The following is a 20,268-nucleotide window of genomic DNA, read 5'->3' as shown; positions in this document are numbered from 1 at the left end:
CAAAACAAAAAACGGTCGGGTATAGTCACCTGACTTCCGGCCATAAGCTTCCGTGTTTGTGTTTCGGTTACGGTTTCGGACAGGCGAACAAACTGTCGCCGCCCAGAGTGTCCTCAGTAGAATGGTCTATACCTACTGACAGTTTAAAGGGATGGTGAACCGAACATTTCAGTGTCTATATTAATAAGCAACCTATGAGTCAGCAGCCGCCGGTGTGCGCGAGCACACGCAGCGAAATTGACGTCATCATATCCCCTATTCGAGCTTATTAAGCGTGAATGAGGGATATGATGACGTCAATTTCGTCGCGTGCGCTCGAGCACACCAGGGGCTGCTGACTCATGAAAAGAGAGTGTGCGCCGCTTATTATAGACACTGAAATGGTCGGTTCACCATCCCTTGAAGCTGTCAGTAAGTATAGACGATTCTACTGAGACCTCTCTGGGCGGCGCCATTTTGTTCGCCTGCAGCACCATCCACGTACATCCGGGCATTTCAACGAAATCGTCGGGGCGCGAGAGGAAAAGGCAGGGTCTTTCTCGTTGGTTCTCATCGTTCGGGCATTTCCGGTCGGCTCTACCGCCGGAACTGCCCAAACATGGAGGCTCATTTCGCTCTTTCTTTTCACTCTGGTAAATGTTGTATGATTACTGGAAGAATAGTCCCATTTCTTGTTTTGTTTACAGATGAGCGGTAAGGAGCTGGAGAAGAACCTGCACCACGACAGGCGTCACATGTCAGCACTTTCGATAGAAGAGGTGGACGGAGGTTGGGAGGTGGTAAGGTCACTGGGGCGGCTATTTCCACCAATTATTCAAACATTAATCGGGGCGTTGACTCAGAATCTTTCTAATCAAACACTGCCGATGAATAAATATCATAACTGAGTCCGCCAAAACATTCTTACGTCCGAGATCTTTATAAATACCCCAAAAGCAACGTACGCGATCTTTTGTTGACTTTTCAGGCACACGCTTCACTTCGTTAACTTTAAAAACTGTTGTAATTTAGTTGTTTTTGCACAACTTGGCAAAAATAAATTTAAAAACAGCAGTATTGTGTTTTTTTGCATTCTGGTGTTTATTATTATTATTTCTTTTATTGGGTAGGCTAGACAATGTATGCTTTAAATTTGCAGAGGGGAGTCTTAAGCGACAAGTTGAGGATTGAACCAATGCCATTGAAGGCGCGCTCTGAAGACGGAAGCATTGCCCACAAGGTTTCTAAGATTCAGAAAGAGGGAAATTACGAGAATGATTACATAGGTAATATCACCACTTCATCAGTTATCACGCGAATCACTTCAATAGTAACGCTGCTTAAACGTTGTCTATAATTGAAGCGTTTTTTTTTTTTTTTTTTAACCTGGCATTTCTATATGATTTTGACGTATGGTAATTTTTCACCACCTAGCGAGAGGCGATGGTTTTTAGTTGGCTAACGGGCGTCGTGTGTTATCTGACTGCTGCAATGTACAATTTACGCTGCAAGCGCTACATGGATGTTTTGATCACGTTTCTAGCGGGCATATAGGTCGAGCGTATTAGTAACTACGAAGTTTTTAAGCTCTCTGAGCGTATGTACACATAATATCAATTGTTGCCGCAATATTATGTCGAATGCAAAAATCTCCGTTCAACAAAACGTTTCATCCGTTGGAAGAAATCCCAGTCTACAGATTACTCACGAAGCTAAGACAAAGGACATCGATAAATTAGCACTATTTACTTCCATCACTTTGTTTCAAGGCCTTTAATCTGCCTGAGCCCTAAAATTGAGCTGACCAATATTCCTAAATATGGAGTTTATTTCGTTTTGTTTTTTATTTGATATCTATTTGGTATTTGCAAAGAGTAGATATCTTTAATAGCCGACGCGGTAGAGTTAGCCTCTTCCTTGAGCCTTTGAAGCTGCACACCTCTTTATATTATATTACCGCTTAAAAATTATATTTGTGCGCAATAAATACCCTCGTTGAAATACCAGTGTCGTGGGACTACTTTACACAACAATGCAGCACCAAACAACTCAACGTAATTTGATAATATTGGGTACAACACGGTACATAACATGCTATAACAAAGTACAATGCAATATATAAAACACCATATATTTCCTGCGCTCAATACGATAAAATACGGCACAATTCCTTACAGTTGAACCCGATTTCGTGATCTCTGAAAGATCTGCAGACTATGAGCAAGGTGAGTGAAATACTCGTTGGAATCCTGGCGATCGATGAAATGGGGGACCACTGCATACAAAAGAACTGTAACCTACAGCTTAAGTTTATTATTAACCCCTTCATTCGCCGAGTACCCTCATAGATTGCAGCGATTAACTTCAAGTGCTCTGCGGGAGAGCACAAGCTTCAGGTTTGTTAGAGTATTTTCTGGGGTGGTATTTATTTATTTTGTGTTACCCCGCAGCGCCATAATGCATTATTGCAGGGGAGGGGGGGGGGGTGTACATAGTCAGTCGAGAAGGTAGAAATACACTCGTGCATGTGTACCAAAAAAACAAAACAACAACAACAAGAAAACGCAAGCACACAAGAAAACACACTCATCAACAAAAGCGAGCCCGGAATAAGATAAAAGTCACATTGGTAGCTCGCAGTCCAGGTACAGTACCTGTCAGACAATAACAGCTGAGAAAGATATGGGCTAACAGCAATAGCAATAACTCTCGCTTTCCGCGTGACAGATGAGTAAAAACACAGATGCAATTTTTTCAAATACAGGGTATACACCGCTTTCCGCGTGACACATGAGTAAAAACACAGATGCAATTTTTTTCAAATACAGGGTATACACCGCTTTCCGCGTGACACATGAGTAAAAACACAGATGCAATTTTTTCAAATACAGGGTAATAAAACAATCAAAGTAGGAACAGCTAAACACAGAGCAGTATCATGCCCAGTAATCACTCGAATTCTCATCGCAAGGATAAAAACTTTTCCTAGTCATGTCAGTCTGCCCAGCTGTCACGTGACAGTCTGTTTAAAAAAAAAGTGAGTTTGACAAGAAAGAAACGGTGTCATTTGGTAGGTCATTCCACGCTTTAAGAGTGTTTGAAAAAAAAAAGAATATTTCAGAACGTTTGTTCGGGGTGTCGATTCCCTAATTTCCCTGAGTGGTCTAATCTCCTTGATACACTGTTGGGTGGTTAAATAAACTTTTCTTTATTAATCTCGGTTTTACCATATTAAAATGCACGAAAAGACTTCAAGCGAAGACGTCTTGTTCTGGAAGAAAAAAGGCTCCCACTCTAATTGCTTTTCAAGAGTGGTATACCACTTTCTCTATAATTGTTATTTCTTGTGACAAATCTCGCAACCCTGCTGTGTACTTGCTCTATTTCTTTTTTCTTTTTTTCAAAATAGCTCTCTTTTGAGTCCCACAAAACACTGGCGTACTCCAGTATTGGCCTAACGTTTTAAACATAAACAAAGCTGCTTTTGCAGTTTGAGGACAGTTCCTGGAATTTCGTTTAAAAAAGATTAACATGCGGTTGCCTTTGGCCGTGATGAAGTCAATGTAGGCGCTCCATGACAGATTATGAGCGAATTAAACACCTAGATACTTTACTACTTCCTCCTTCTTCAGTTTGACACCGCCGATCGATTACGGAAAAAATACTGGCTGGCGTTTCCCAGTGAACACCATCCGGTAGCATTTATGAATGCTAAGCTTCATTCCCCAAATAAGTTAAAATACCCTCACTTTCGGCAAGAAAGGTCGACCATTGGGAACTTATGCTTTCTCATTCTCGAACAATATTGTATTACGTAAAGAGTGCAACAGATGCGTCATAGACCAACCGAAAAACGCACGAAAAGCAGTAATGGAAGAAGTGGTACTCTTTTTGTTTTTTAGGCAACAAACCGCAGGAGGGTTTTTGTAAAACAAAAATTCATTTTATTTTTTATTTTTTTACGAGGTTACAGTTGCGGTTGTTTCGCATTAAATGCGCTCGCTTATCCAGAGTAGTGAGAAACAACTTTTTGCATGATCCGATTTGTGTCCGATTTCAAGATAGTTTTTTTCGCACATGTGTTTCAGCATGTAGACGTCTAAATCACTGGATACGAGGAATCAGAAAAAAAGGAAGCTACTCATATTATTTCAATATCAGAGGAAGGTACATGACCGGTCAAGCGACCACAAGCATCGATAATTACTGCCAACGGGCTCAATACCATTCACTTCGGCGGCTTCGAGAACGTTCCTTTGTTCCGCCAAATGAGCCGCAAGACAAGACGTGCCGTTCCCAACGGAGCGGGAAATAACATCGAGCGGCCACGGCCCGGACATGGCCTCAGAAAGGTCACGGAGTACCATAAGTCCGCAGTCATACGGCTCGCATACATCACTCGAAAGACACTGCGCAGACATGATGATGGAACTACCTGCAAGCACGCCTTAAGCGTTTCCGAAACATGCTTGATTTGAACATGCTTTTACATGCCCGCCCAGTCTTATGAACGATGTATCCACAGTGTGAGCGCGGTCTAAGGATCGAAGAGAATGAGTTCTTTCGTCAATTCTGCAGAGTATACAGCCATCAAAACAAATGGAGTCGCGGTGATTGGCTGAACGCATGACAGGTCAGTCGTTTCTATTCCGATCGCTTGGCATGATTGGCCGAACCAGATGAAAACTTCACAAAACTGAGTGTGCAATTCGATTATAATCAGAGGAAGAGTGGAAGGTTTAGACACTTATAACACACTCGAGTGACAGTATAGCTGTACTCACTGACAACCTAAGTGATGCAGGACGTTGTGCATGGTGCGAGTCAAGCATCTCAGTATCGCTCCAGAGCCAATGAGGCTGTGCATTAGCTATAAGGACGCTGAAGAACCGACTCCGGAGACATACAGTAGGCCACAGCCCGCGTTTCTTAATGGAACAATTACGAGGTACGCTCGCCATGGTTTCTATTTGAACACCACACAGGAGATCCCGACATACCCACAACACAATTTGCGGCTCCAAACTAGTTTTCTTCCTGCCCGAAAGCCGCCGATTGAGATACAGCCTACAGGCCGGCTTGAGTCGCGCTGAGATCTCTTCTCCGTGGTCACGTGCCGTTCTCTGTGGTTTAGACAGACCCACCAAATATAATCCAAGTCGTGGCTCATCGATACCACACGCTCAATATTGTAACGTTGGAAAGTCAAATCGTGACCAAAATAAATGGTTGACTAATGGACCGATAGACGACGCCTGTGCACTACCCACCTCGGCCTCCTTTTTGGGAAGCGGGTTGCTCGATCCCCCCAAGAGTCTAATCGTCGGGGCAATGAGGGGGCAGTTTAGGAGCAACTCAACGGGAGAGTCGGTTAAAGATGACATGAACGGCCACTGGCCGTGCAACACTTCCTTTGCTTTCCCTTCTTCACTACTCTGACTGACTGAAGAGTCGGTTCGGGGGTTCGGTGTCGGAGTGGGCGGCCTTCGTTCCGAGCGTGGAGCGAAAGCTTGCGCTGAAGAACCTCTTTGGTTCGATCCCCGCACCCCTGCCCGTTTCGATCTGGATGAGTTTCGTACAGGCACGCGTTCGTGTAATCACTGCTGCGTGATGCACGACCCCGGGTTAGCGGTTGTACTACACTGCATAAATTTCTCATCAACAGCTAAGATACAAGACACCCGTTGAGGCGTGCTGGCAAATGGCTGTATAAACATACAAACAGCCCACATTTTTTTTTTTTGGGGGGGGGGGGGGGGGGGGGTGGAGGGGGGAGTCGTTTGTTTTGCGACAGGCGGTGATGCACCTTGAGCCAATCCTGACCATGGCTGGCTCAGGCGTTTTCTGGGGAACTTAGTCGCGCTGTCGCATCCCTGCGAGGTGGCGGCCTGGAAGCAGTTTTAACGCATTCTTCAGACTCGGTGTCCCAAACTGTACGCGACAATATTAAAAAAATATATACATATTATACCCAATTTTTGTGGCTTCTAAAAAAACTGTAAAAACATTGTTTGAAAAGAAAAAAAAAGTTTCACAAAGAACCGGAAACACTTTGCGCATTCTCTCCTTAATTTTCAACATGGCGTCGAATCGCGGGAGTCGCGGGTTGGCGTCGGGTCAGGCCACACTAGCGTCGTGGAGGCTTGCCGCCCGCCGTCGGCTGCCGCGGGCTGCCGGCCAAAACCAGTATTCCCCCTCCGCGGCTTGCCGGCCGGCGACGTCCGAGCAACCGGCCCAAACGGCGGAGAGGAAATGAGCCAATGGGAGGTGGCGTAGCTAGAGATGTTGCGATGTCATGGCAACGCCTAAGCCGCTTCTCTTCGCGTCTTTCACGCTGCGAAGGAGCGTAGCGTGATTTCGTTTGCAACCCTTATTTCCCCTAATACCTTTCCCTAGACAGCGGTGGTTCCAAACTGTGCGACAGTGTAAATGGCCAACACTTGTCGCAACCAAGTCAATCACTCATTCACAAAAGCAGCCTCTGTCTCTGGTGCGCAGCCGGGGCAGCAAAGCAATGGCCTGTCCCTCGGGGATTCGGTCGCGCCAACTCAGCCGGGACCAGTACCTGCGCCTCCTTGCCTTCAGAGCGGCGTCGTCGCAAGGTCAACGAGCAGTCTAGGATGAACCCATTCACGCTAATCATCAGGTCATCATGACACTCGCCATGTCGACAGTGCGGTTTTGACGCTGATTTATGCGGAAGATGGGAGCCAAGACGAAATAACCTAACGAAGAGCAGACGACGTAAGCGCGGAAAATCCGGCGGAGGCGCGCGCGCGACGAGATTCACTGTTGTTACGTGAATATAACGACGGCAAGACGGAGGCCAATGTGCCCCCCTTCCCCGCGTTGGGACACCGGAGGGTACTGGCGAATCTGTCTTGCTTCGAAGGAGAAATCGTTCACCGATCAAAATCATTAGGATTTGTTCCGTACGACACGGCCGACCAGCAAGCTGATTCGCACGAAGACGTCGCCGAGTCGTCGCCCCTCCGCCTGGCTGAAGACATCGCTCGTCTTACGAACACAAATTGGTAAGGGCTCGAAAAACGCGCAAACGTCAAGCATAAAAAAAGCTTGACTTTTGCGGGTTTTTTTGTGCAAAGTGCGACGTGCGCAATTTTCGTTTGCCTCAACCCCCCCCCCCCCCCCCAAAGAAAAAAACAAACAAACAAAAACGGTAGGGTGTATAGTTACGTGATTTTCAGCAAAACCCGCTTCTTTTACGTGCTTCTCGCTTCCAGTCCAGTTTGGGTATCGAGCAGTTGCGTCTTTTGACTTTTATAAATATACAGGACGCTGTAACAAAATATTTATTGGGTAGTCTTCTGACAACCATATTAAATCGCCGAACAAATTTTTTTCTTTTTTAAAGGAACAGGGGGGGGGGGGGGGACGTTGTAACAATATAAAGTCCCTAGAAGCTCGACGAACGCAAGGAGTGACTTGTGTTTTCGCTTCCTGATTCGTTCTACGGCATTCCGCTGTAACCGCGGTCCCATTAGAGAGTTTTAGTAGATCGTTCTGATACCTCCGATAGCCCCGATACCGATACTATGCATGCGCAAGGAAGGCGGTGGCGGAGTATCGGGTATCGTCATCGAAGTCATGGGAACGATCTACTAAAACTCTCTATTGACTGGGGTGCGATATTGAATGCTCGACTCTCGCGGTGACCTGCTTGATCCTTAAGCTGCCCAGAATCATAGCGTAATTTGCTGTACAGTATAATTGTTCTTAGTGAACGACCAGTGTGTGATATAACTTTTTTCCTTTTTTTTTTTCCACGCAGGGACTGTGTATGTGGGAGAGGCGGTGTTCGTCGAATTGAGGATACTATGCGACTCTCACCATCATAAACATCATCACTTCAAGAGTCGAAAAGAAGTGCTCGTCTACTTGGCGCTTTCGATAATCGCAGTAAGAAACGGTCGTACTGCGTCACCAAAGTGCCTGTTACTACGCTACATGCATGACTTGTACCGATATCCCCTAGAACACAAGGCCATTCTGTTCCTCCCCTCATACATCACCGCTAGTGGACCCAAGCAGCGCCGCCTACACTGCGTCAGCGTTGTCGACACTGCGCCTTGCAGCGTCTCACAAGTTACAACGCGCACTAACCATTAACCTTCCTGACCATTACTACATTCCACAATTTACTACCTCAAGCGCGCGATGGGTAGTAAAATGGTAGTAAATGCAGAAGTTACTACATTTTTCTGACTCTTACCACCTTTTTACTGGCTATTACTACCAATTTACTGGCTTTGAGGTACCCCAAAGGCGCGGACAAGATGGCAACGCCTGTTGTATCGCCGATGACCAGCGTTAGCGGCGCACTTATTGTTTCGGACCGTTGGGGGAGGCATCCACACACATTCGTAGCATCAAATATTGTAGGAGGGGGAATGTTTGAGGGTTGGAACCGACTTTATAACTATCAACTATAGCCACGCCGCGAGCGTGGCCGCGTGCGTAGCTATCGTTGATGCAATGGCCATGCGACTTCTGAGTTCTGACCTTCCTTCCCGTTTGCATTTTTTTATACGTTTATATTTCCATTTTGGTTTTAAGTGGCCTAAAAATAGCCGCGTAGCACGTGCTAAAAAAATTTCCCAAGACAAGAAAAGTTCATTTTGTTGATATTAGTGCGAAAACATGATTATATGGTTATACGCCCCATTACGCGAAAATCCGGCGCAAAGAGTGAAAACACGTAAAAAATGCTCGGATTGACGTCAAATTTCTCAGGGACGTTTCTGTCAACAAGTTAAATTAATGGCTTTGAAAAAGAAAAATTTGGAAAAATGTCGGTCTGGGCGGTAATCGAGCCCGGGCCCCCCGGGTGCGAGACAAGCACGCTTCCCCACGCCACAAGGACGCGACGGCGGCTCCGCGTGGCTGACGAAAGGTGTGCCTACTGATGTTTTCGCATTCCCACACGTAAACAGTCTTAAATGTTCCCGTAAAATTTTTTTTATTTTTGTATTCTTGTGTTATTTAATGTATGTTTCTCTTTCACAAGAGACGCTTGACTACATTTTACGAGAAGCACGTTGGGGACAGTCGGAGATTGCGAGACGCTCGTTTCTGCGACCTGAACCTGCCGATTTTTGCCATGTGTCATCTGCTGTTTTCGTGTTGGTGTGCATAGTTAACGTTCGTGCGCTCGACTAGGCGAGTGTGTGCGTGGACGTGGACTGCTCCGAGGATGGGCCTAGGCTAGAAGCCGGCAACGAGTGTCTGCTAGTCACCGGATCTGCCGCTCGACGGCGATCGTTCGGCTTATTCAGTGGCATTAGCTTCGCCGTCAAAGAAACGTCGCTGCTTCGCTTCTACCTGACACTGAGAACGTCTCCTTCACGGTCTGTGTGTGCTCGATGATCGGATGATTCTCATGGAGCTGGCGGCGGTCGTGGCAGTGACCGTAAAAGCGTAAAATCCCGACCAGAGAGCTGAAATGCAGTGTGGAGACGATGCGGTTGCCACGGAGACGCGCCTGCGCAAAGATAGGGTTGTCCACGAGCGGAAGCGAGAACATGGCTAATGGGAACCTATGGGGACGCTGTTTTATAGACTGTCGTAAATATTCACTGCATCTGCCGTTGCTTCTTAGTAAGAGATACATTCCTTGGAATGTTTAGCCACAATACTGGGAATCAATATTGGTGCAAAAGCAGCACCCTAATTGTAAAATCATTTACAGACGAGGTGGTCACAGGTCAACCGACTTCTTTTAAATGATCATTATAAAAGACTCCTGGGTAGCCATTGGGCGCGTTCAGTACAACGAGGTAGAGGGGCTTAGAGTGATAAACCGGAAGTTCGGAAGTGGCACCCCCCCGGTTGCCGCCATGTTCTACGCAAATGTGACCACTCGTCACGTGACCTCCCAAGAGCCGTGACGTCACAGGTAAGATGGCAGCGCCCAGAGCTGGCGGATGCGAGTTTGTTCGGTGTGCGGTAGCCGTGATGTGCAGCTGCTTTCCGACGACTTCGGACTTCTTCGTGCTCGCTGACGCAGGTATAATGTGAAAATATGAAGGAATGAGACTTTATACCCTTTTTGCGCAAGATCGCAATGGATCATCTGGATATTAACACCTGTGAGGCAGCATCAGCCGTATCGCCGTACCGGTGCTCGGATTCGGGATCTGTTCGAGGATCGATAGAACTTTGAGTGCTTTTAGCATAAAATTTTCGCATTCTCTTAGCTTTGTTTGAACGTTGGAATGTCAGGATCGACACGAAATGTATGCGTCGGATGTAGGGCCTAGGGGAATTTATTTCAGCCCTATAGGTAACTGCATAATCACAGCAACTTTTAGCGAGGAAGCTCCTGGGACCTTTGCGTTTAGCACTTATCAACAATTTTACGATATAACTTCAGGCATAAAATATTCGCATTTTCCCAGCTTTGTTTGAACGTTGGAATGTCTGAGAATCGAAGCGAAAGGTATACGTCGCGTTAGGGCCTAGGGGAAGTTGTTTCAGCCCTGCGTCACCGAATAACCATAGCAACTTTTAGCGAGGAAGTTCCTCGAATCGACGATTTCACATTCGATTGATTTTCTTTCTTTTTTTGTGAGTGCGAAGTGCACACTTATTTTCAGCTATGAGGATGACGTTTTATTGAGTGTGACGATGAATAAATTGTTGCAGGCACCTGCTTCAAAGCTATTCGACTTGCTGTAAGAACAACTGTTTTGGTGTATGCATAGATTAACTGTACCTTTTTTTCTTTCGTAGGATTTATTGCAGCAATACTTTTTTTTCATCATGAGTGTACTACATTAATCGGTCAATTATTTACTTGTTTTGATTACCTGGATAAGATGATTCACATTTGTGTTCATCCCTCGCCTGAAGAGCAGTCACTGAGAAATGTTGACCATTCCTCTCGGTCTCTTCAATAGACTTTTTGGAAAGTGTGGGCTGCCTATACCTCGCATCACTGTAACTTGGAAAAGGGCAACCGCCACAGCCCCTCGAGCCAATCAGAGAGACAGAGAGAAAGTGTGTGACAAATCTGTACAGGGGAGCACTCTGACGATATGTTGTCATGTGCCTCTCTCCCATGTGCCTATTGACTCGCCGAGGCGGTAGCCTTTGCCGTTTGCCAGATTGTGATGAAACCAATTACAGTAGCTACTACTATAATTACCCCAGGCTTTCATACTTTGGGCATTTGTTCGGCAAGAATGTTATGTCCGCCATTACTGTGAACTCGGCTCGGCGCCTATTGGACTCGAATGCTGCATTAGCATTCGACGTGAACTGGGGCCCAATCGTGTGCTTTACGCCGAAAAAAAAAAATGGTGACAGTTGTGTTGCTTGATGGGGTTATGCAAAGGGTCTATTGTGTCATACGTATAGGAAGTGTCCTGCTATATAACTATGCATCAACATATACTATTAAACTAGATGCTCAGAGGTGTGTTTGTTTTTGCAATTAAAAAGTTACAGCAGTGTGCTTTAATGTTATTATCATGTGTGTAGTATTGAGTATCCTCTCTGCAATGCCTACGAAGGCCCCTGGAGGGAATAAATTAATAAATAACATTTTCACATCACTGGAGTCGGTTTTCGGATGCACCACGTGAGAGGTGGAGCGTGTGCAGCACCATGCAACTAGTCTGCCAGTCTGGTAGGTCCCATTAATTAATATTAAAGGGTCAGAGACGCGAGTGTCCTCAAAAGGACCCGCGAGTGCAGTGAACACAATTCTTGGTGTATAGACTCTTAAGGCGTAAAGGCAAGCGGAAATATGTTTATCTGGTTAGTGTATCAAATATGTTTATTTCCACTTGATTACATAATTATTGATTCTTAGTAAATGGTTCCATAACGAGTTCTTTCTGCGACAATCTTCTGCCAGGCGTTCAGTCGTAGTACCTGTCGAATGACGCTCCTGGCACGTCGGTGTTCAGTTTGGTCGAGTAGCAACTTTGACCGACTGATGCAGTCTTGTAATCATACGTCATGTGCATGCCACTGACATCTGATGCTTCTAATCCGCAAATTTTCCTGGTAGTTTTCTGCATCAACACAGCAAGCTTGGGCATGTATTGGTCACCTGGCTGTGCCTTTTGCTGTACCGTTGACTTGATAACTGGCAACAATGTTTGTTTGATATCCAAGCCATTTCACTTCCATTTCGTAATTGTGATTTATTCTGCATCCCGCGACCACTGCAACTTGTGTAAGTCTCGTGTGGGAAAGTGAAGTCTGGTGATGCTTGCCGTTCACTTTAGGGAGCAACTAACCATTCTATTTCTTCAAGTCACTCAGCGGCATTCTCCCTCAAAGTTGTAAATTGTGTGCTTCGTGGCGTGGACACATATAATTAGTGTCAGAAAATTACTAGGTATTGTCCTTGGACGACAACCGACACCAGATCAAGTGTCCTTGCATTGCCGCTCACCTGCTTTGTCGTGCTTACCTCCCGTCCAGATGAAGTGGATCACGAGCTTCAAGGTAATGTCGGCACCAAGGACAAAGACCGCCGAAGATAATCCTCAATCTTTCGCGGACGCTCGTCGAGACGTGGTCGAGGGTCGTTCGGCACGAACCCTTGCAGGCCAATCCATTTGTACGGGCACCTCCAGTAGACATGGTGCAATGATAGCAGAGTGGTTTTCGGTCGGCAATTCGCAGCAGCCCCGTTTTCCTCGGTGTAATTTGTTCAGCGCGGACCTACATTGGTTCTTCCCGATGTCAGGAATGCTTCGGAGTTGGGGTGTCTCGTTGAATTCACATTGAATAGTAACAGGTAGCCGGTGGTGGTTGTTGTGACTTTGTGGCATAAGTCGCCCTGGTTTGTCAGATGTCGCTTTGCTCGAAGAAGTATGCAGTTGAAATGCCTGTCGAACTTCTTCCGAAACAATATCGGCAATCAAAAAAGCCGGGCAATTAATGGCAGAAACTAGCTTCCTTATCTCCTCCCGGACACCGTTTTGGATGATGTCACGGATGCCTGGGGGGTGGCGTCGAAGTTGCAGCTGGACGACTCGAGTGTCGAGACGCTGGGGAGTTGTTGATAATGATATTGATAGGCTCGGGCCTGCAGTGTACATTCAATGTTGGAAGCCTCGCTGATATGAACCCTTCGACTGCTGTCGTGGGGTTGCGGAGAAGGCTGCCGAAGGTGTTGTCCCTCACATAAGGTTCTTAGCTTCTTGTCTTCTGTAGCATCAGGGTTGGCGTGGGTGCTCGATCAGGCGCAAAACATCCTCCACAAAGGTGGTGACGCTCTTGTTGAGGCCGTGTCCTGGACAGAATCAGGAATTCGGCTCTCTCTCGTCAATGTTGGCAGAAGAACTAGCACTTCACCTCGGTCTTGCAAACTTCCCACGACGTTAAGGAGGATTCCTGGTTCTCAAACCAGTGCCTGGCAGTTTCTTCCATTAGAAGTATAGGTTCTGCAGGAGCTAGTTGTCCATCTACCCACTGTGGCGGGTGAGACGGTCATATGGTCAAATTGTACAATCCAGCACCCGACGTCTTATGCACCTTGCGTGGAAGGGCATCACAATGCGAGGTGCGACAGCCATGCAAACGATGGTGGGAGCGGACACGGTTTGCTGCTCAGGTTTGTCATTGTTGGCTTAGTCAGCTTCGGTTTTTCTGGCAAAAGACCTAATTCTAATGGTTCTTGCTGGTAGCAGCAACTGGCTTGGATTTCAGGTTCTTCGTGGTGTATTTCCGAGGTTCGTCCTTGTGGTACTCGCTCGTCTTGCGGTTTTTCTGCCGGGCTCGGGATAGGACTTGGTTCCCGGCTCGCCGGGGGTTAAAGACGCGGGATAATGTGCCACCCGTGTCTTGTTATCGGGCAACTCGGCTGAGGAGCCGCCAGGGTCCACACAGAGTGAAAGGCTATGGGTAAAGTGCGTAGCACCTCCACCAGAACATACAATGACAGCTGAGCATGGCCTGGAACTTTCCAGAATAATAAATATTGATAGAAACTAGGACTGGAGCAAGCATCAGTGACAATATAACAAAACAGACAGAAGAGAGTCTATCATGACCACTAAAGAAGCTGCATTGCTTTAGTGGCCTTCTGTCCGAATAAATCCTCTCCTTCGGGGTTTGGCGACTGCCAAGGACGAGCTGAACTGAAATGGATGCGGGACCACTTTCTGGTAACGAGCCGCTGCAGACTGTCGTCGCAAAGCGGCGTGAACGGGTAGACTGGGTAGGATAACACGCGCGATGAAATGTCCATACAGCTTGCAATTCGCGTAACGAGTGTTGATGAAACTTTGGTGTCGACGAAACGTGCGACAGAACAGCAGAATCAATACCAACAGCAACACCTGTGCTCCGTGAAAGTACACGTCTACGCCACAGCAATTTAGTAGGCAGCACAGCATCACCTAAAGGATGGCACAGGAACTACCAGCATGAAGGCAGCTCTCCGGCGCGCCGCACACCTGTGCTCCGTGAAAGTGCACGTCTACGCCGGAACAATTTGGGAAGCAGCACAGTATCATTTAGCACGGTGCGGGAACTACAAGCGTCAAGGCAGTTCTCCGATGCACCGCACAACGAAAGTGGGCCTTCGGTCATTTGAACGAAGCGGCACCACGATTGCATACTGCCAAGCACGAATCATACAATTTCCGTCGCTAAACTGTGTATCCAAATATATTGCACACGCCTCACAGCAGATCTTGAAGGTTCCGATAGTCAACGCGAGCACAGAAACGTTGCCTTAAAATTTATCCTAGCGCTGTCCGAATGAATTCGAGGTCCGAGCAACGTAGGGCCGATTGTCTCTTTCGTGGCAACATCCCCGTCGGTCACCAGCGAAATGCACACCGTTCCTCCGAAATTCACGTTATACCTACGTCAGACACCCCGCTGAACTCTGAAGTCGCTTTCGACCGGCCTCATATGACAGCTTCTGCTTCAATTAAAAAGTTAATTAACGAATTTTAATTAATTAGCCGACTGATCGTTACGATTAGCCCCCTATAATATGTCCCCCTGACCGTATAACTCACCTCCACAAGCGGCATAAGTGTAACTTTCACGGCCTTTTTTAAACAAATATGTTAAGCTTAAAAAAAAACACCCTATATATATATATATATATATATATATATATATATATATATGCAAAATTCAGCGGGCGATGACATAGCATCTGTGGGATGATAAAATTAGAAAATCTAATTTAATGGCGAATGAAGGGAAAAGTCACGCAAGAAAAAAGAGTAAAGTGCCGAAAAAAAGTTGTATTAGTTTACAAGAACAACAATCAAAGCAAGACACAAGACCGCTAGATACGCAGGGAATACACTTAAAAATGACAGAATAAAAGTCAAGCACAAGAATGTACAAAAATAAATTCTTAAATGGAACATAGAATACGGAATTAAAAATAGGAAAGGTCCCTGACGTCCGTCTGCGTTTCGACAGTGGCACTGTCCAAACGTTGTTGTTAAATGTTAATTTTATAATTGTCTGTTTTTATGAAGGTAAATCTGCGATACGATGCGCTCCGTGACCCGAGAGTTCAGTTCCTCCTCACAGGCGTCACCTTAAGCGGAGTACGTACTAACCAAATAACTTTTAAATTTACATTTCCAGTGTTCAGTATCGTAACTTGTTTACTTATTTTTGCTTCAGGACGACTCAAACCTTGCGATGGTGACACGCGAAGAAACAAGCGGTTGGGTCACAAATAACGTCACGTATTTGAACTCATACAGAACGATTTATTATCTATCAGAACTTATTCGAAACAAGACCCTGGAAGTTCCTGCAGACGCACTCCTTGTCGTCACAGCGTAAGCAAAAACTCAACATTTTATGTGTTGTCGATGTATCTACGCCATCACCTGGATTTTAGCTTCGAAGCCAATCAGCCCCTTGGAAAAGAAAGGGCCACGAATCGTTTTTGTTGCACTTCATTTTTTTACTTTCGTCAAAATTGGTTCAGCACAATGGGCGAATGTACTTCTGAACCACGACAAAAGCTACTGTTCCTGTTTCCAGTGTGGACTATACTATGTGTGCTTCTTAAAGAGAAGAGGGGTTGGGTTTTTACAACTGGGAAAGTTACGAACCTGTAGATTTCATAGGATTCGGGAGAAACTGGGCAGTTGAAAGTTTTATTCGTCCAGGAGTCTGGCTGTTTCGAAGTACCAGCGATTATTGAAGTAGCATTTGCTTTCAAGATCTATCGTGGTACCGTACATCGCAAGGGCGCCAATGATATATGCAGCGACAAAAATGTCTTCCGATGCCGGTGGTTTTTATTAAAAATAAATTTCGTGTATGTTTTTGTCCGGACAATATTTACTTTTATTTCGAAAGAAATAATAACGCAATAAAATTAAGCTCCGAAATTCCGAGAATTCGCAACCCAGCAAAAGTTAACTCCGGTAAACCCGGAATTGCTAACGAAAGATAAACTCCAAAAAATACCCTCCGAATTTCGCAACAAATAAAATTCAAGAACACGGAATCCCAATTATATTGTACGCTAGAGGTTCCGCTTGCGCTAGCGTGCGGTTTCAAATTAGATCAGAGAGCAACAAGTATAAAATTGACTTCCTATAGTACATCTTAATGTGTAAAGGTGGCTGCGCTTCTTTCGTGCGCTTGATTATTAAAGCAAACATCACAAAGCAATCTCTCGTAAGAGACAGCTAGATACATTTATCAGTCGTGTAGAAAGAAATATTTGTGATTTAGAGTTTCTTTTTTAAATATTAATTAATGGCTTTAAAAATCGTCAAAAGCATTGCTTCATACATGCATTAACGTACGCTGTCCGGCGCTGTAAGCGCGAACGAGGCATCGGCGCTTTTCTGCAGGGGGGTTTACGTGCCAAAGCTATAAATGGCGTCTCGAAAATCAGGAAACGTCAAGAACTAAGTACCGACCAGTGTTGCGGAATGGGCAGCCCCATTCCATTCCAATTCCATTCCGGGGAATTAGAGTTTTCGATAATTCCGTTCCTTTCAACTCATAGGAATGGGGACACTGGGCCCATTCGCACTCCTGGAATGGCTGAATTGTTCCAGTCCGTTCCTCCGATTCCTAAACTTCAAAAGTGTCACTTGACAGCTGCATTACAATGCAGGGTTCGGCAGAAATATTCAAAAATGTATTTGGAAATACAAATACTGGGATAGATGAATATAGCTAAGCTAAGATACTGATACTCAAGTCTCAAATGTATCTGTAAAAATGTATCGCGATACGTGTCGGAAATACATTTTAAAAAGAGGCAAAAAGTCTTTGGAAATCTAAATACAAGAATACATTTTAGGGAGAACAGAAATATAAATACCGATAATGCGATACATCTTTCAAATTTCTTTGAGACGCCAACTGAGATGAAACTTTAGGTTTGAAGTGAAGGTTTTTTTGTTTTCTTTTTGGTCCCGAAATTATTTTCCCGCACTTCGCCTTGAAGGTAGTGGTTCCGGAAGAAGAGTCCTCAATGGGTTTAAAAAACGTTCTAGGATTGACCGCGGTCCCTTCCCTGGCATCCTGTCTGGCTGACCAGAGATGCGAAAAGACTTCGACCTCTAAATAAATTCCAACAAAACATCACCACTTCCCTGTTCAATAAGGGTGCGCCTGTCAGCACTGATCACATGACGTCACGGTGGGATGAACTGAAGGAGGATAGAAGGGTAGGAGAGGGTATGACGCCAGCCGCGTAGCCTCCACAAGCCATGCTCCCTTGACGCCTCGCCTCTTTCTCATTTTCCTCCTTACTCTCCTCACTTACCAGGGTAACGTGACCAGATCACGTGACCGTAGTTAGCCTTCGTCTAGCCATGGGGTACTAGAATACACCACAGTCTAGCCTTCGATCTGATAAAACCTACCGGACGGAGCGCGCGCAAGCCTGCAAGGGGTCCCTCTACAATCAACCATCCATCTCACACGTGACATGTCACGCGCACCAATTGCCAGAGAGATCTACGGTCACGTTGGCCACAACATCGTTTAAACTTTTTATGACTAGGCTTCACCAATATTGCAACGTTCCCTCTCCTAGTACTTCTAACCTCCTTGGATGAACTAGTATTCTTGAATCTAGGTATTACCTTGAACATGAAACTTTACCCACGCTGCTGTATGAAAGGACAATACATACTTTCGTTGTAGGTGACCTCGTTGAAGACCATGCAGGCAGTTAGTACATTTGGAATTTTCGAGAAAAGTGGACCACCTAAATCATCCTGAAGCATCCTGAAGCACATGTCTTATCTTCTGTTACGGTTGAAAAATTGATACGGTGGCATCCCTGCTGCGACGGTCCTTCCTGCCGACTCTCCACCTCCAACGCATGAATGGCAGTGTTCAAATTTCGCCTAGCATCATTCAAACACTGAGATGGCCAGCACAGGTGCGAGCTCTCCGAGAAACAACGCGCTCGAGACCAGTCGCAGGTGTGTGATGATGCACCCTTGAGCCGTGCAATGTTACAGGCGCAGACGCATTCGGATATGTGTTGGACTTCACTGGTGAAAGGCGCCACCGCCGCTCCCCCCCCCCCCCCCCTCCCCCCTTTGTTCTTTGCTTTGACGCTTGTTTTTTGTATTGCATTTTTTTGCATACAAGTCCGTTAGGGCCTTACGCGGGTTCGCAGTTTCCCGCTCATTTTATTTCTGAACAACCGACAAAAAAAAAAAAAGAAGAATATATATATATATAAACAACCTGGCCCATTCCATTCCCATTCCATTCCGGGCAAAAGGCATTCAATTCCATTCCCATTCCATTCCCCTCAACGTTGCTGCCATTCCATTCCCATTCCATTCCGGGGTCGCAAAAATGCGGAATGATTCCGGAATCATTCCAACTCCGGAGTGGCAACTCCGCAACACTGATTATGGGTGATTTCATCTCAGATCGCGCAGGCAAAAAGGGTCGAATTTTTTATTTCGCTCAAAACATATATGTAATGGCGCCGTCTCTAAAAACGCAGTTGCCACAAACCGCAAGTTCGTCGGATTTTTCGTTCTCGACTTCCGAATTTTAAAAGAGGCCGCGGAGGAAAGCAATGTTTTTCACATCCGTCGTGGGTCGGATGTTTCGCTCGATCTCCCGGCTTGGATTTTCGGTCCACATCATATTAACTTTTTTCAAGCACTTTGTGAGCACAGTTAAAAGGCTCTAATGCCATGAAATAGTTTTTGGCGCTTCGCTTTTTTCTTTTCTGTAAAAATGTCAAAAACGCCCCCTAGGTTAATTCTTGATGAAATTCAACAATTAAATACTGGCGATCCACTTGGGTAACATCAATATTTTTTATGTCTATGAAGAGCCCAAAACACGCTCTTCGTATATATATTCTAAAATCGCTTAGCTCTAGAAAATTTCCTTTGCCGTACGTTTACATTAATCTTATGCTTAAACATCGGAGCGGACCGGTTCATTCGAAAAGTGTGGGAAGCTGCGGGACTGCACGTGGTCCCGCGGTTACGGGGATAATAACTGATCTCAATGACAATTGCTGGATCGCGCTTGCCGCTCCCGCAAGTGAAGCCACCGGACCCAACCCCGCTCGGATACGATTTCCCGTTTTGCTAGCCTTTTGCTGTGGTTTTCCAGCGTGCTGTAGACACGTTTTCTACTCGTTCGTCGTCATTCGCCGAGGAAGTTTTTGAGACTCTGTGTATTGTTGAGACTTGCCGCCGTGAACACGTGGAAAATTTTACGAAAGCGCAGTGTCGCAGGAAAAAGGCACAACTCGTCGAAAGCAAGGGTCTGACGGCGTGTTCAAAGCTCCCTTGGCACGCCAAAGTGCCGTGTCTCTGTGCCTTCGCGCGCTTGGATACCGATCAAGAATCGACGCCGTGTGGATATGTTTTGCGAGTGCGATGTGCGTGAAGCCGTATCAAAAGGTACAACTCGTCGAAAACAAGTGTCGCCGGTGGCGCGGCGTGATCAAAGCTTCTTGGCACGCCGAGTGATGCATCTTTGTGCCTTCGCACGCTTGGATACCGGTCAAGAATTGACGCTGCGCCAAAGTTCTGAACGTGTGTCGCGCGTAGATGCCTTTAGATCATTTATATATATCGGCCACGGAGTTCTGGATCGTCCAGCTGTTCCGGTGAGTTGCTATCAATAAAAGGGGGAGATCCGTACGTGTTCTTATGTACTATATTAACCATGGCTATGTCCCAAATCTACTCTAATAGATTCCGTGGGAGCACGAATAGGGCAACGTTGTGGAGCCAGGGGGGTTTTCGAAAGCAAAAGTACAAGACGGCGAGAATGAAAATCTTTGAAGCGCGGCCGATATGGTCG

The 20,268-nt window shown here is 45.9% G+C and overlaps 1 protein-coding gene across 1 annotated transcript in view; it reads left to right on the top strand.

Moving 5' to 3' along the window:
• The window catches only part of LOC115332520 (venom metalloproteinase antarease-like TtrivMP_A), an 89,925-nt gene that overhangs the window by 30,246 nt on the left and 39,411 nt on the right, over window positions 1–20,268 (top strand). The window contains exons 3-8 of the mRNA XM_040216452.2: window positions 687–779; window positions 1,139–1,265; window positions 2,157–2,204; window positions 7,772–7,899; window positions 15,468–15,539; window positions 15,619–15,779. Of these exons, the coding sequence (XP_040072386.2) occupies window positions 687–779; window positions 1,139–1,265; window positions 2,157–2,204; window positions 7,772–7,899; window positions 15,468–15,539; window positions 15,619–15,779 (629 nt within the window). The remainder of the gene's footprint in view (window positions 1–686; window positions 780–1,138; window positions 1,266–2,156; window positions 2,205–7,771; window positions 7,900–15,467; window positions 15,540–15,618; window positions 15,780–20,268) is intronic.

Source organism: Ixodes scapularis, unplaced genomic scaffold, assembly GCF_016920785.2.
Source record: "Ixodes scapularis isolate PalLabHiFi unplaced genomic scaffold, ASM1692078v2 PGA_scaffold11__112_contigs__length_91849675, whole genome shotgun sequence".
Taxonomy (NCBI): Eukaryota; Metazoa; Arthropoda; class Arachnida; order Ixodida; family Ixodidae; genus Ixodes; species Ixodes scapularis.
This window is presented reverse-complemented; position numbering and strand designations above follow the sequence as displayed.